Source organism: Eurosta solidaginis, chromosome 5, assembly GCF_040869045.1.
Source record: "Eurosta solidaginis isolate ZX-2024a chromosome 5, ASM4086904v1, whole genome shotgun sequence".
NCBI lineage: Eukaryota > Metazoa > Arthropoda > Insecta > Diptera > Tephritidae > Eurosta > Eurosta solidaginis.
In genome coordinates this window covers 252,901,441-252,918,148 of record NC_090323.1, presented here as the reverse complement: position 1 = coordinate 252,918,148, position 16,708 = coordinate 252,901,441, and the positions used below count along the sequence as shown (strand labels likewise).

The 16,708-nt window shown below is 36.8% G+C and overlaps 1 protein-coding gene across 3 annotated transcripts in view; it reads right to left on the bottom strand.

Moving 5' to 3' along the window:
* Positions 1-6,702: 6,702 nt before the first annotated feature.
* The window catches only part of LOC137234060 (protein rhomboid-like), a 114,858-nt gene continuing 104,852 nt past the window's right edge, over positions 6,703-16,708 (bottom strand). For 2 of the 3 annotated variants that reach the window (XM_067757734.1, XM_067757733.1), the window contains exons 3-4: positions 10,868-11,375; positions 6,703-7,778 (exon numbers count right to left, since the gene is read on the bottom strand). In XM_067757734.1, coding sequence (XP_067613835.1) covers positions 7,450-7,778; positions 10,868-11,375 — 837 coding nt within the window. In that variant the 3' untranslated portion in view covers positions 6,703-7,449. Of the gene's footprint in view, positions 7,779-9,809; positions 9,861-10,867; positions 11,376-16,708 lie in introns of all 3 variants that reach the window. The other variant, XM_067757735.1, reaches the window with a different exon arrangement.

Genomic DNA, 16,708 nt, shown 5'->3' with positions numbered 1-16,708 from the left:
AACGTTACTCCTATTACCCACTCAGGATTTAGGTGATTCAATTTAGAATTTCCCTACATATCAGTACAATTTCATTACTCTTTCTGACTAAATAATGAGTTATCATACAAGTGAACAAAAGAAATAATCAAATATGAATACTTTTAATGATCGAAAACTGAATATTGTTTTTCAATTACGTTTTGGAATCATATTTGAATCAACTGTGTTTAGTTTAGGTGATCAAAAATTTATAATCATTTTTCAGTCAGGTTTCTGAATCTTTTCCGACTATCTTTGTTGACTGAACAATAAATTTTATACTTGTTAAAACTTTACTTTTCATTTAAAATCTTATTTTTTCACGTGCAACCATTTTTCAATCATGAAGTTAGAAAAAATATATGTATACAATTTTGTTTATTTATACAAAATATATTGTAAATGCTGCTCGTAACCGAAGATGTCCCCAATCATTTCTCCACCTTCGGCTTCCAAGAAAATACATAATGGTTGGTCAATACAAAGTTTGTGAGCTATTTGAACCCCAGGTAAGTGAAACTCTCTTGACATACGAATACGGCTTCAACATCCGGTACCTTATCGTGTTTTAAGATATTGACGATCATAACTGATGTTGGATGTTGTAGTCGCAGGTGTTGCAAGTGACCTGTGGTTCAAATAGCTCACTTCCGCATGCTTTCTTCCCCTGATGAAATCAGATTAGCATGTAGTGTCTTATTTTGTATGAGATATGAAGAATAAATGCATGATAATCGCATTCAAAAATGATTCAAAAATCTCAACCAAAATTATTGAAATATGTTCACGAATATGATCAGAAAATGACTGTGAAAAGCATTCAAATATTACTCTAAAACAATTAAAGCCCAATTTTACAATGATATTAGATATGAACAAAAAGCGTTTCGAAATATGAATCATAAATGATTATTCAAGAATAATCACATTTATGGTACATTTTTCTCCCGACGATACGTTAATTTTCGAACAAAAAATGCTTTTAAATTTGAACGTTTTTAATCATTATTAATTATTTAAATATTTTTTGATCAAAATTTTTAAAAAATGCTGGCTGGGTATTATGTGTTCTAAATAAAAATTAACAAAATCGGATGACGAACACGCCCACTTAAAAAAAAATTGTTAAGTCAAATTTTAACAAAAACTTTAATATCTTTACAGTATATAAATAAATTATGTCAACATTCAACTCCAATATTTGTCTCCAAAGCTTTCAACTGAGTATGTAATGTTCGGTTACACCCGAACTTAGTCTTCCTTACTTTTTTGTAATGAATTTTTGCAAAGATCCTTTCAAGACTTACGAAGTTCCTCAATTCTCTGAGAATGTTGCGACTAGGAAAATAAGATGTTTTTGGGTTCGATTTAAATTTTACTTTTTACTTAATAGAATTTTTTATGTAATGTTAAAGCATCGTCTTCTTTTAATCTCTGTCATGCAGGAAAAGGTCAATCTCTTGACGTCGTCAAAAATATGTCAGCGTTCTCAAAAATTCCCACTGTAAACTCCACGGATTCGCAATAGCAGAATAATGCTTCCGTTAATCCAAAATTGATGTTTGCTAACTCACTCAAGGTCAGTAATTCTGTTCGAAAAAATTGGTGTCGAATGTTAAAATTCAGTAGGAAAAGTGTCGCGCTGCGAATCAAAAACGACAATCGAATAAATGACTTTCAATCAAAAAGTTGCACAGTGAACCTGAGATGGATTTACTTAGGCTGTATAGCTGAAATTCTGGAGGGAAAATCTCCAGTTCGAAACCGGTGCGCTTCTAGTACATGCATAACCACTACTAACAAATGCTTTCAACTGGCGAATTTGGCATGGCTATGTCCCTGGCAATAGAAATTTTCCCTGTTGCATTACCTTTTCTATAGCTCCGAACTAGATAATTATTTAGTCCATAGACAATACGCATGTTTCAATATATTGCAGTTTTAATTTCATTTCTATTATTTTTCCATTACTGAAATTGACACATCAATTATTAGTTAAGGTAAACATTTTGTTGTGATTTTTAAAGGTAAAAGGTCATCGATGCCGTTGTTGTGCTTATTCATCAAGTTTCATTCATTCAATCATATTTATGTGCCAAAAATAAAGCTAATCTAACTAAATATGAAAAGTAGTTTAAAAATAAATAAATGTAATCAGATATGCATAACCTTTGTTAGAAACAAAATTTTTTCGTTGTTTGTTCTCATTTAAGCTGTCACTTTTCACTAAATTTAGATTTTTTAATATGTAATATTTTAATGTTCTAGGTTGCTTGTTTGTATGTTCACTTGAGCATATCTATGTATGTTTGCAGATTTTTTTTTGGTGTCGTTATTGTGATATTTCATTATTTATAAAATCTTTGAAATTTTGATGGTGTGGTAAAATTTTTTTATGATGTTATTTTAGTTATATTCCTAAAGTGCCTGCAAATCATATATTTTGACTAAATAAGTACCTTCTTATATTAAACTATCTGGCCATGGTTGCGCGAGGCTCTGCCACGTGCCTAGTGTACAGTTCCTTGTATGTAGAAATTTCTTACAATCCTTTGCTTTGGTTGCGAAATATTTTGTTTTTTTTTAATTTAGGGTTATTTTGAATTATAAGAACTCATAACTCAACCAAGTATATAGCAATATGAGTCTTAGGTGAACTCAAGTTCAAAACTCATCACCCAGAAAGCTAGCTGATGAGGAAGAAACGTATCCTAGTAACCATCTAATATCAATAACAAAACCAGTAGTGGGATACACTAACTTAGTTTTAACGACTCGAAATAAATGACATTTAAATTTCATTTCAGTAGTAGAAATGTGGCACACAGCTTAACGAAACCTAAAAAATGCGAAAAGCACAAAAGGAATGCCAAAAATAAATAAATTCCGTATACTAACTGCTTTTAAAAGTCATTATTGTGCAAGTTTTTTACATATTTTAACAAAAGGTAAGTAAATGCGGTATTAATTTCTTTTTTTTTTTTTGTCTCTGTTGATATCGCAGTTATTGTTGTAACCCTTAATTGACCATCATGAGCCAAGTATGGGCCCCAGCGGGTGTGGGGGTTAGAATATACCCGCGGTAGGTATGCCTGTCATAAGAGGAGACTAAAATACCAGATTCAAGGGGTTGTGTAGCGCAACCTTTTCAGGTTGCCAGCGCAATATATAGCTTCTCCAAACCCAATTGTCCACCGCACCTATCCGTGGCGAATAGTGTTTCATTAACAGCCAAGGCTCTGGCGACCCCGAACTCCTCATGGACCTAGGGGTGGGAGGGCGTTCTGGTCTAGAAGGTCGCATGTGGTCATAACAAATCGTTCCCGAGATGGTCGGGCTTGGTACAGGAACGTACCGGATCTGCATCCGGCAAAGGGCCATCAACTCGATAACACTCCCCAAGGCCTTCCATTTGATTTATAAAGCAGTTTTTCGTGTTTGAAAGTATTTAATTAAAGTTCCGATTTTCTTTTTTAACTAAAATTGTTAGAAATATTAATTTCGTGATATTTAACGGAGCCAATTTACTTGCCGTTTATTTAACAACACAGCTGATCGTCGTTAAACAAATATCGATACAAAATAGTAAAGCGCCAAATACACGACACGAACATTTCCGCGAACATTCCGCAATCTTGTTCGCAGCTTTGGCCATACACCATACGAACTTTTGGCCGAACATTAGTTCTCTTTCAGACAGCCATAGATGAATGGATTTGCAACTCTTTGCTTCGAGAGAGCGCTGTCAAAATGCACATTTTTTATAACATTTATCAATGATGCCACTCCAAACAAAAATGAATAGATCTGAAAATGGGGATTTTTGACATACATTTCGGCGATTATAGTTTCAATCATTTAATAAAATGATAGTCGTAAAATATTTATTTCCTTAAAGTTATTTTACAACAATACGACTAGTTAGAGGTAAATATAAACAAATCTAACGCATTTAACTCGCAGTGAAAACCATATATTCTTTTGAAATTTCAGTAAATCGGACGTATGATATAATAGTTAACATCGTTTAATGGATAGGGCTTATCCTACATGTCTGGCGTTCCAGGTTCTGTGATCAAAATGGATTGGTTGCATCGGGAGTTCATATTTACAAAACCTATTTTTAGTGATAACTTTTGAATGGGAAATAATATTTACCCTCCGCCTTCGAACTAATAATACTTACATTAAAACAAGTATTTTTATCCCTTTTCCCATAATTTTTGAACGCTATTCTACAGTTGTAGGTCAAACTAAATTTTACCAAAATTTTTGGCACGTTTTTCGTTTTGATTGGCATATTTTTTGTTCTGGCAGCCGCTTCAGCTGGCGCGAGGGATTTATCTGTGATTGTTGCCAGCAACAACTAGAAGATAAATCCCTCGTGAGAGCGAAAATATGAGAGCGTAAGCAAAAGATTCGTATCAATCTAATCTATGCAGACAGCGATGAATACGGACAACAGTTGTGCTGCAGCAATATTGCTCGCTGTGGCAATTAAGCGTAAAAAAAGAGAGAATTTTATACAGAAGATTTATACATTTCAATAAATTCACTCAGAAATTTTTTATTGTCCATTTTACTTTACCGCGCACGTTTGTTCCGTTTAGAAATTACTACAATTATGAGCTATTTCGCCATACACGCACGAACAGTTCGCGCAAATGTTCGCCAAAAATTAAAATAAATTGATTTTTGGCGAACATTTGCGCGAACTGGCAAACACCACCATACACGAGAGAAAAGGTCGCAGAAACATGACATAACGGGAATGTTCGTGTCGTGTATTTGGCGCTTTATTACTGAATAACGAAATCGATGGCAAATGTGGATAAAAAAATTTACTGAATTCCACTACAGGTCTGGTTTTTCAGCGCGATTTTAAACTCCAGTTAAAGCTGACTAGAGTTTGACTTTGCTACTCTGTTCGATATCAAAAAATTTATCTGCCCATCCCGCTTGTGAAAACCAAACCAAAACAAGCCCGTTAAACAATGTGGATCAAATGCATTTTCATAGTCTTCGCCATGGCTAAAATTAAAAAAAAAAAGTTCATCATACCTATTTTATAGCCCCAACTCGCTTTTACTTCTTCATTTATTTTATGTATACACTTGAACACGCGTAAGGTGCTCAATGTATAGTGAAATCAACAGTAAATATGACAAACAAATTTCTTAATCGAATAAACGAATGGCAGTTGATTTACGACTCACACCATCACATTTCTTAGGGCTACAGCACTGCATTTGCGTTCGCTCATCGCACGGCTGCACGTAGTGTAAAATTAAAACTGTATTCCTAAATATTTTAGAAAAGGATGGGCCAGTTTTAATTTCAATTAACTTTCTTACAAAAGCTCAATCTTTGCCATATACTTAATTCGAGTACTTACGACGTTTATATCCTAATGACTGTGAAAAACAAAAATTAAACATACTTTTGGGAAGACAGAATTTCCAATAGGCCATCGAAATCTTAAGTAACCTAAATCTACACGCCATAAAAAGAGTGCGTAAAGGAGCGCTAACTCGTGTAACGGGACAAATGATTTAAAAAAATTTTAAAACTGGGTGGTTTGGCAAGGCCTCTGAGTATATTTCTGCCATGAAAAACTTCTCTTCTTCCACCTTGAATTTGTCCTTAGGAATCGATATGAATCGTGTAGTTCTGCCCATTTGTAGGCAAAAATAGAAAAACAGCACACCGCAAATTTCACAAAGGGAAAAGGAAGCTCGACGTTAATCTCTTCGACGGTATACCGTACTTAAATTATTATTTGGGAGAGATGTAATAGTAGTACAGACAGAAGAGACTTTGACCATATTTTTGGACTCCTGGAATGAGCCCAACCTCAAAAAACAATGGTAAATAGGAACAAACCAGCGGCTGGAAATTCCCAAAGTTCTTTGAAGACCCGCAGAAATTCTGCCACGAGTCCCCAAAGACTTTGTAGAGCATAAAAAACTTAATAGTCCATGCTAGTTGGCATGTCATTAAAGCGGTTAATGGCCGACACATCTCGAAAATAAATGTTCATTAAAAATATCATAGCCCACACTTTATTTACTTACATAACTTGAGAACAGGTTTTAGGCTAGTGGAACAGGTTTTTTCGATATGAATCTTGAAGCTTGCATAGGAGTCTTGGTTGGGTCTTTTTTAACCAATGTTCGGTTTATTTCATTCCCTTAGGCCATGTTTACACTTGCGATAATATACAATAAATCTACAATAGTTAATCTATCACCTATCTCATCCCTATGAATTAGAATATTAGCTGTCACATCTGTCGGGAAACCATCTTGTTTATGCTTTTTTGACGTTTCTCTTTTATTTCGTGATTCCATGTAGAGGTGACAGCGTAGTATTGGTTCTAGGTCTAGGAAATAGTCTGCATCTCTAAAATTTTCTCATAATAAACGATACTCGATAGGGAAAAAAAGTATACAGGTAATCTAGTTATTTAATAATCTATTAGGAGTTAAATTTGGGAATAAAGATAATCTCGTTATATGTAAACTTGGTCTTACTTTTTATAATTCCCTGCTATTCGAAATAAAAAGATGTAAAGGTTAATGTTTGCTTTTATTTACTGTAACTATCTACAACTTATTTGTAAGATTATTAATATTTCTTATAATTTATTACCACACTTTTTAAACCTTAATTATACATTAATAAAGATAATCACACAGTAATAAAATTATAGTTCACAAAAAAAGTGTATTATCTGTATTTAATTAGCGAAACATGATCATATTGCTTTATACAATTGTTTTTGTTATTGCTATTAGAGAAAAATTACAAAGTTTACAAACGGTGATTGTTGCTAGGACGACATGTTTCTGAATTTCACTCCTTCATCAGCTAGCTTCTCGAGAGTTGAGTATTGAACTCGAAATCTCTATACTATACTAGTAGGCAAATAGATGCCTTTATCCACTCAGCCATATGAATGCTCCGTTGCTCGCTTTGCAATTGATCTCTTCCTTTCCTTTTTGTGGCTATTCTTTTATACCCTATTAAGTACATAGTAATTCTATATGCTTTTAATTTTAATTGTGTTGAATACTTATAGGAGCGCTCTCAAGAGCTTAGTAACATTGGACTTTTGGCGTTTGTGCTTTATAAGTCTTGCTTCCGCTGTTCACTATTTTATCAATATTATTATCTGTATTTAATTAGCGAGACATAGCATAGTTGAAGATTTTGAGTTCAATACTTAGCTCCTGAGAAGCTAGCTGTTGAAGAAGTGAAATTCAGGAAAATGTCCTAGTAACCATCGCCGTTTGTAAACTTTGTAATTTTTCTCTAATATCAATAACAAAAAATTTGTTTATTCACTAAACTATATTTATGACATCATAATAAAAATAAATAACAAACATTTTAAATTTAACGATTAATTAAACCTTTTAAATCACTTTATGTGCTTATAGACAACCCCAACTTATTTAAAAACTGCCGCTCCACGACTTCGCTCTCCTCCTCAAATATTTGTGCAGTGACCGTGTTGATAAGGTTGAACGCAATCGTAAATATCATAAAAGCTGAATAAACGCTCAGGGACAGCAACCACAAGAGTTTGGCATACGCAGCTTTCGGGCAAACGAAATTCTTTAAAACCAACAAACCCATTGTGAAACCCGCCAACGCACCACTTAGGTGTGCAATATACGAAATTGTTGGCTCAGCTTTGACCTCCGCATGGGTGGTGATTTTGGTGTAGAATGCATAGCACATATCACAGGAAACTGTTGAAATTAATTTGAAAATTTTATAATTAAAAGCGAATAAATTGCTTAAATAATGTTTGAAAATATTTAATGCAAATACTTCTGTGTTAATGGAATGTCGTGCGAAGCATAAGGGTACAGTGTTGTGCAATATAATTGCAGTATCATATACATTTTTAATTAAACATAGAGATCAATTGGAGTGAATATGGCTCCTGCTTTAACTACCTTTTCGGCACCCTGTAGCCTTGTGAACTAACGTCACTGCATGAAGTGGCGCCCCAGCGGTGGATGCATATTTTTCCTACTTTTACAGGATATTATGCAGCCAAGATGGACCTCGTTTAAGATATTGAAACAAGTCAGGAAGAGAAGAGGAGTGAAAGAACGGTAAAAGCTTAGAGTAACCATAGCCTATCGTCAGTAAACTTGGTGCGGAAGCGGAAACTGTTGGAGAGTGGGAGAAGAAATGAACGCAAAAGGGTGGAAAAGGAAGACCCATCGCAATGTCTAACAGTGCCAGACATTGTTCAGTAGTTTGGAGCCGTGACTTGTCTAACCAAATGAAGGAGCGAGTGACTAGCATCATCGCGTGGTGCGGGGCTAGTTAGTCGAAGATCATAAGATGGCAAAAGGTTTGGAACAAGTAGGCTACGATACTGAAACAGTTTCGCAGAGGAATAGGTCTGGCAGAGGTAAGCGCTGTAGGGGGATTTGGAAAACACCTTGGCGAACAACTTAAAGTCGGTCAAATCCAGAACACAAATCTGGAACAAGTCACTCCGATTCTGATATAGGTGGGTAGAGGCGCAGTTTAGGTGAGGTTAACGGTGGTAAGGGGGTCATAGAAGACCTAGGCCAACGGCTCCGAGTCGGCCAAATCCAGAACACAGCCAAAAACGCTAGACCGGAAAGGTAAGGAAGGGTGGGATGAGTAAAAATGAAACTACACATACCTCACCAAGAAAAAAGAAGGTGGAGGAAGTCTCTAATAAGCCAGTACAAGACAACAACGAAACTAAGGCATTACCAGAATTTGTTTCACGGCCAAATGGAAAAACTCAATTATGTACTAAGGGCTTATATTATAAAATATCTCCGTCATCTTGGCAAAGTTTTTGGGACCACGCCTAATTGCTGCCTCAAGATCTGACAACCTGGCCACCTCCAGCTGGAGCCATGGCCTCGCGAGCGCAGGATACGAATACAGAATGTGCTCAACCCTTTCGTCATACAGTCGACGAGCCCTAATTTATAAGCATATGACACCAGAAGACATTTCCCCGTTGGTACGTCCACTATTAGCTAAAGTATAATATCTTTAGAGTGGGGTTCTGCATTACATAGCGCAATTGTTGTCTCATTTCGTATGCGTAAGGCAATCGTTATCAATTTTTGAAAACCCATACCTTAGAGGTATGAGCAACTTTTTGAGTGTTGCATTGCAGCTCTTAGCTTCTATCCAACGCAATCCTGTCTCTTTGTGATTTCTTCCTAGCGGATTGGAACGTGTATTGTATATTCATCGAATGTTTTGCCAGCACATCGGCCTTTTCGTTACATCAAATCCCTTCATGATCTGGAACCCAATATCCGATGCGGATTCGCCTGTTTTCCTTTGTATGTGATATATATATGCAACTGTAGATTAAGCACGTTTCCTCCAGAATATCTGCTGAATGAGCTTATCCCCTCCATAACGGCAAGGAGGTGAACGATTTGCTTAACCATCGTCCAAGATAATGTACTGGGCATGGGTAATACTTAACTGGCCTTTTTTAGAAAAATCCACAGGAAGGCAAGAAGAGAGAAAGACCTCGAAGCCGTGAGATTAACGAGTCAGGCGATTGTGGTAGAGGTACACCAAGACTATACTGATTATTCGATTGTACGACTTTTCAAACTTCAAAACGAAGTTAATTAACCGACTATTAGCGCTTTTACCCTATGTAGCAGTTTTGGTTGCAATTTCCTACTCGGCTGCTTATGCTCTTGGGCGCACTCATGCCATCGCACTAACATTTCTAAACACCATTTTTTTAAACTCACCATCATTTCATGTTGGAATTTTATGGCACAACACTGTATCTCAAAGTATATCTACAGCAGCAAGTAACAGAATTGCAATTTTATAAATTTTCGTCAATTAAATTATTTTTTCATTTTCGATAAATTAAGAAAAACCTCTAGAATTTTGTTAATGTTACTATGCAAAACAATCTCAAAAACGTTTTCGAAACAATTGGAGAGTGCGAGAAAATTTTTTGAATATTTCGAACATTTTATTTAGAGTTCTGAGTAATTTTTTTTTTAACATGCAGTTTTGTAGTCCAATCAACTTGCGAAATTCAAAAAAATTTTAAGAAATTTTAGAACTTTTTACTTCGAATTTTTGGAATTTCTAGTCCCTCAAAAAGCAAGTTATCAAAAAAAAAAAACCTTATGCACACTTTATATGAAAGAAAATCTGAAACACCCTTCGGAAAAAATTATGAAAATTTAATGCGAGTTTGGAGAGATATGTAACTTGTGCTTTGTTAAGCTAAATTTGAAAACTCTAAATAAAAAGTTCGAAGATTTCGTAAAATTTTCTCAAATTTTCGAATTTTTTCGAAAAAGTTGTTGAGCCTAGTTTGCTGAGTTTCATTTCAATTCAAATCTTTATAGACTTGCAACTTGTACTATGTCAGACTAAAATTTATTGTGTTAAAAAACTGCATACTCAAAAAAGTTCTGAAAACTCTAAATAAGTTCGAAGTTTTCGCAACATTTCTCAAAATTTTTGAAATGTCTTTGATATTGGTATGAATAGTTTTAGTTATAAAACTCATGGAAATTTTTTATTGAGTTTTTGAAAATAAAAAAGCAGAGAGTGAATTTACTAAATTTGATAAAATTTTATCACTGCTTTTTTATTGTTCGTAAGTGTAAGTATGTAATTGCGCATGCATCAATAAATTTTCAGGTATTTCCTAATTATATCTACATTTGAAAATTCTCACATTAAAATTGTAATTAAAATATGCTTTTGTAACATACGCCCATTACACACTAACGATCACTAAAATTGTATTACCCTTTAATGCACATCACAAATTCATACTCACCAATTACGGTTACGCGCAGCATCTGCCCAACGACATGGCGCATTTGTTCATAATTGACAAAAATATTTGCTAAATTTGCGGTCAATAGAGCATAAACGCCACCACTCGTACCCATCAAATACACCTGCGAATCGACAACGCTGGTACCCAACGAACCGGCTAACACGCCAGCCAAATAAATGATGCCAACACGCACCGAACCGTGCACCAACTCCAAGGGCAATCCACACATCAATTGTATGACAACATTGAAGCTCAAATGCAACCAATTCGCATGTAACGTCATGTAAGAGACGTAACGCCAAATCTCAAGACGACGATCTGGCCGATAGATAAGCGCGGACGACAGCGACGATGAGGACGATGGCGACGTTTCATTTGTGTAAAGTGTTTTTGAAATACTGATTTCTAATGAGGTCCCACCACCACCACCGCCCATTAACTCTGGTGCAGTTGTCATTGCCGTTGACAATTGGATTGTCATGTAATCGTAGATGAAGACGAAAATCTGAAAGTTACAATAAGAAGAGAAGAATAAGTAGAGGAAGAGCAATCACATTTGAATATATACATATGTATATGCATCTGCTATAAAGACAAAAAAACTAAGATGCTATAAATGTTGAAATTGAAGATGATTGTTATTTGTTTGCATGGAAATATTAGTGGGGAAATCTCAGCGGAGTGTGGGAATAAAGATCATTGTGTTACGTAAGTTTTACGGGTATGCTTTATGTATTTGATATGTTAAGTACGGTTATGAAATTTTATTTGACTTGAATTTAAGAGCGGTTTGATGGTAGTTAACTCAGGTTGAAGATAAGCAAGTTCCGCAGAGTTCGTATAACACCAATTTATTCGATTACAAATAGCAAGCTGTGGGTTAAGTTAGGTTAGGTTGAATGGTAGCCACTGTAGAGTGGGAAGCTTACTTGGACAACATGAAAGTCCGTTGTGATACCACATGGGATATTGGTGACGTAAGCTAAATCTACCTAAATAATAGATGAGTAGCAACGATTTAGTATCGAGTTAGACCAATCTCGCCTTCTCCGCAGTTGCAAATGGGCCCAGACCGAAACACTTTCGCTTAGGTATTTATGAAATAAATAATTTAAAAAAATTTTTAAATTAAACGGTTTTATTGAAAACAATACCTACATGAAGTAATAATAATACTAAAAGCTAGAAAATAATTAGGTAGGTCCTAGGTACTAGTCATCACACTTCATGTAAGTATTGTTTTCAATAAAACCGTTTAACTAAAAATTTGTTTTTAATTATTTTATTTCAAGTTTTTAGTCTTTATTTAATTGCCTATTATTTCTCATTCTATTTAGTTCATTTAGTGACTAATTATTACAAGAACTCTTTCCTGACAATTTGTTACAATCTAAGTCCTCAATACATAATCCTTCCAAAGACTTTACTCGTGTCTGCTCCACGTATGCTTGTCCCTCCACCAACTCAAAAATATTTTGATGTCGCTTCCGGACTGTATGTTATATTTGTTCGGTCGCTTTCTATTCATGTATGTATTATGTGTTCCAAATATGAGCCAAATCGGTCCACAAATACGATTTTTTTGAATATTTCGATCCTTGCGCCACCTAGCGGCGATTTCTTTTTTTATTGAATTGTCATCGGGTTCTGAACTATATTGCAAGTTTCAAGCTTGTAGCTTATCGGGAAGTTACTTAAATTTCAATTACAAAATTCGTGCCAGCCTGTCAAGTCAAGCTAAATAAAACCGTTTCATAAAAAGCAGAGCAGTGAATCATAAAATGACTCGATGATTCCATATCATCATCATTCATGCAGCAGCAGGAGGAAAGGTGCCAGTACATTGAGGTGTGCCGCTCAAACTACCAATGATCATTGTTCACAAATGGTAAGTTTAAGAGAGCGTGCATGGGAACTTCCCGACCTTCCACTAAGCGACATTTTTCGCCATTGTGAATGTACTCAGTGAGCGTTGGGCGGCGGTACATTCGTCCACTCATATTACTTCCTAGTAGTACTCAAAGAACCACTTGCTTCCACTGACTAACTTAATTCGGATTGAAATATCCAACTTCCCAACCTCTGCCAGATTGACGTAAAACGATGCGCCCACAACTCCGAGTCGTCTTCTTTGCAGACCTGCACATCGGCAAATAAAGTTTTGAATCTACTCCTCTTCTTTCTCACCCTGACAGCTTCTGCAGAGTGAGCTTAATGGCATGCGCCACCGTCGGAACATCGGTGCAATGGCAAAATGAATGAACTGCAGCTTTGTTTAGCGTGAAAAGCTCGTTCCTTTTCTATCTAAACATGGATATAAGGGCCCAAAGAATTCGCCATCTTCCCAGCTGGTACACAGCAATTCCGCTGCTCTTATCTCAAATTTTCCTCACGAGGTAATCCAGTGGTGGTCGTATGGAGCTGGCCGCTTTGCTTTTGGAATTTTTCTCGGTTATCCCATCTTCATTTCCTTCAATATCGCAGCGCCCAGAGACCCATCAAAAGGAAATAAAAATACTTGAGACCCATCTGTACCACAGATGACGAACGAAACTCCGAATTCCCTACAGCCATCTATATACGACTCAATTGTGGACACATGATAGTGATATAATACTGCTATGGCCCGGGACAAAGATATCTTAATAAAAAAATAGTGGGGTGGGGGAGGAATGGCATAAAAGGTTCAATGTGGTCATATTAAATCGTTCCCAAGTTGGTCGAGCTTGAACCTTAATAGTGCTTGTTACCGAAATGAACCCGATCTTTATCCGGCAAAGGGCCATCAACATCGATAACACTCCCCAAAAATTTGAGAGTATCTTTATCGCTAAACAAACAACAACAACCACACTTTTAGGAGGAATATCATGCATTGTATTTTTGTGTGGCTATCCGCATCCCCCCGCTTGTCCGAACAGCTTTAATTTGGGCTCACATCAACATCTGCTGTAAGCAAACCTCCGAAAAACTTTCCCATAGAACTTTTATCCATCTGAGTACTGTTAAAAAAGGAAGAGCCCGCTACCCCAGCTGACTCTTTCTCAGTTCTCACTGTATGGAATGACTGAGGTGAAGCTTGCACAACGTTCAGTAATATAGCCTACATCACAATAAGTAGTCTCGCTGCCTCCGAAAATTGTAAATGAAATTTTATTGCAAACCCGTTGATCGGATATACTCTTTCATTTCTTCGGAAGAACAACTAAAGATTGTATTTCGTTATGTGTGAGCCATAGACTTCAATAAAAGTGCAGTTGTTTTAGCCTAACACTAACCCAATTAAACGTGGGCGGTTCAGAGACAACAACTTCCTTCACTTAAGTGCAGAATGAAGCGCCAATGCATGTCGAGCTGGGGCATCGGCAGTGAGGGTACTGGTCGCTAACATTGACAGAATACAGCCGTTTCCGAACTCCTATATTCAACGATTATCTGCTGATGTTGTTTTCTAGACCGACAGATTGATCGGTGACCTGCAGCCTAGAGTCTCTATCGGACACGATCCAAGCATTCTTTTAACTTATCACAGCGTATCGCTCATGTAGCTCACGTTGCCCGCTTTCCTACCATACCAACGCTACTTACATAAATATCGGTCGTATCACCGAATCGTATACAGCCTCATATTCCGCATGTAGCAAGCAAAACACTTAGTTTTCCACCAATTTAATAAGGCCTTGCAAGATGATCCAGGATTAGGGGGTCAGAATATACCCGCGGTAGGTATGCCTGTCGTAAGAGGCGACTAAAATACCAGATTCAAGGGACTGTGTAGCGCAGCCCTTCAGGTTGCCAGCGCAATATATAGCTCCTCCAAATCCATTTGTTAACCTCACCTATCCGCGGAGAATCCTGTTTCACTAACAGACGAGGCACTGGCGACCCCAAGCTCCTCATGGAACTTGGGTGGTGGGGAGGGAGGGATGGCCTGAAGGTTTAATGTGGCCATATAAATCGTTCCCGAGATGGTCGGGCTAGCACCTTAATGGTGCTGTGTTACCGGAGCGTACCGGATCTGTATCAGACAAAGGAACATCACATCGTTAACACTCCCCAAAGCCTTCGGGGAGTAACGTTATCGCTACAACAACAACAACAACATGATCCAGGGTTCATGAGAGGGGACAAGGAATCAAGGATGATGACAGCTCGAGGATAACACAGAAACATAGATTTATCTGTTTTATCTTTATCTCTCGTCCACAGCTAGCTAGGGCCTACCAGGCGTAGCGTACAGTTTCGGTCATCTAGGAAAAACTGGATGCCAAAGACCGCAGGCAGCCATAGGGAAGACAGAAATAATTGTTATCTTGTTTTATTGAATTTACCTGACTTGACTGATGTAAGAAGGTTTACTTAACTCAATAAATAACTATGATTAGTTTAAGCGCTCCTCCTGTGGAGATCAATTATGTATTCAACCGAGCCTAATCTAATTTTTAGGCTCGCAGTCAAGTATACATATAGACAACTCCTAGTAAACATTTAAGAGTTCTCATTTAGATACATCAAAAAACAGCCATTAAAAAGAAATGGGAGAAATTCTTAGATACATATCCAAAAACAGAATCGTTTAATGCGCAAATTCGCAATGGGTGCCATTAACTGTACAATTCCCTTGTGTAGTATTCTAATTACAAATTAAATCGTAGAAAAATGATGCAAAACGGACAACACCAAAAATCATAAAGGGAGCAACTATGGAGGCTAGTGCAACCCCCACACAAATGGAATTGTAAAGCAGCATGTCATCACGTCATCACGCCACACCATAAAATAGATAGTAGCTACCAATACCAAGCCAAAATAGCGCAAGCACCATCTTACGATGAACGGAGTGTACGACGAGAAAGACATTTTGTCTGGGGAATAAAAGTTGAAGTCGGAAGTCCATTGATTCTTGGCGAGACACCATGTCAGACATTGTACGAATAGAATTGATTGGTGATGAAGTCAAGAGTAAGGAGAAAACATGAATTTATGGTACAAAGTTGGCTGGTGTATTGGGAAAAATTACGATTCTCAACTGGGCAGTTGTGATGTACGGGTTTGCTCAGTTGGGGCTGGATTTTGCAGTACAAGCAATTATTTCCTTTTTACTGCACAAGCAAAATAACTTTTATTGTAATACACACACACACACACACATACACTTGGCCAAATGCACTTGGATCAATTTCAAATTACACTATGCAAATGTTGTGTAAATTTTAGTGTAGACAATATAGCAGACAGTACGGACTAACAGTACTCAAACCAACTAAGCAACACTGCATAATGACCCCAACAGGAAAAATGTGAGAATAAAAGAAAGTGGAGATATATAAGAAGGAGAGGGATGTAGAGAGAGGAGGGAGAGGGAGGTTGACGGTAAGGGCGAGGGAGAAGCAGAGGGCGAGGTTAAGGAAAAGGGAGATCGAGGGTTGAAAAGGAGGAGAGGGAAAGACTGGTGGAGGGGGATGGAGGGGGTTAACAAGGAGAAGATAGAAAAATGGGACTAGAAAGAGGAATAGGCATACGAATAGGAATAGCAAAAGCAATAGAAACAGGAATAGAAATAGGAATAGGAAAAGGCAAAGGCACAGGAATAGGAATAGAAATAAGAATAGTAAAACTAATTGAAATAGTAAAAGGATTTGAAATAGTAATAGAAACAGAAATTAAAACAGAAACAGAAACGGGAAACCGAATTGGAGTAAAAACAAGTAAGGAAGGCTAAGTTCGGGTGTAACCGAACATTACATACTCAGCTGAGGGCTATGGAAACAAAATAAGGGAAAATCACCATGTAGGAAAATGAACCTAGGGTAACCCTGGAATGTGTTTGTATGACAT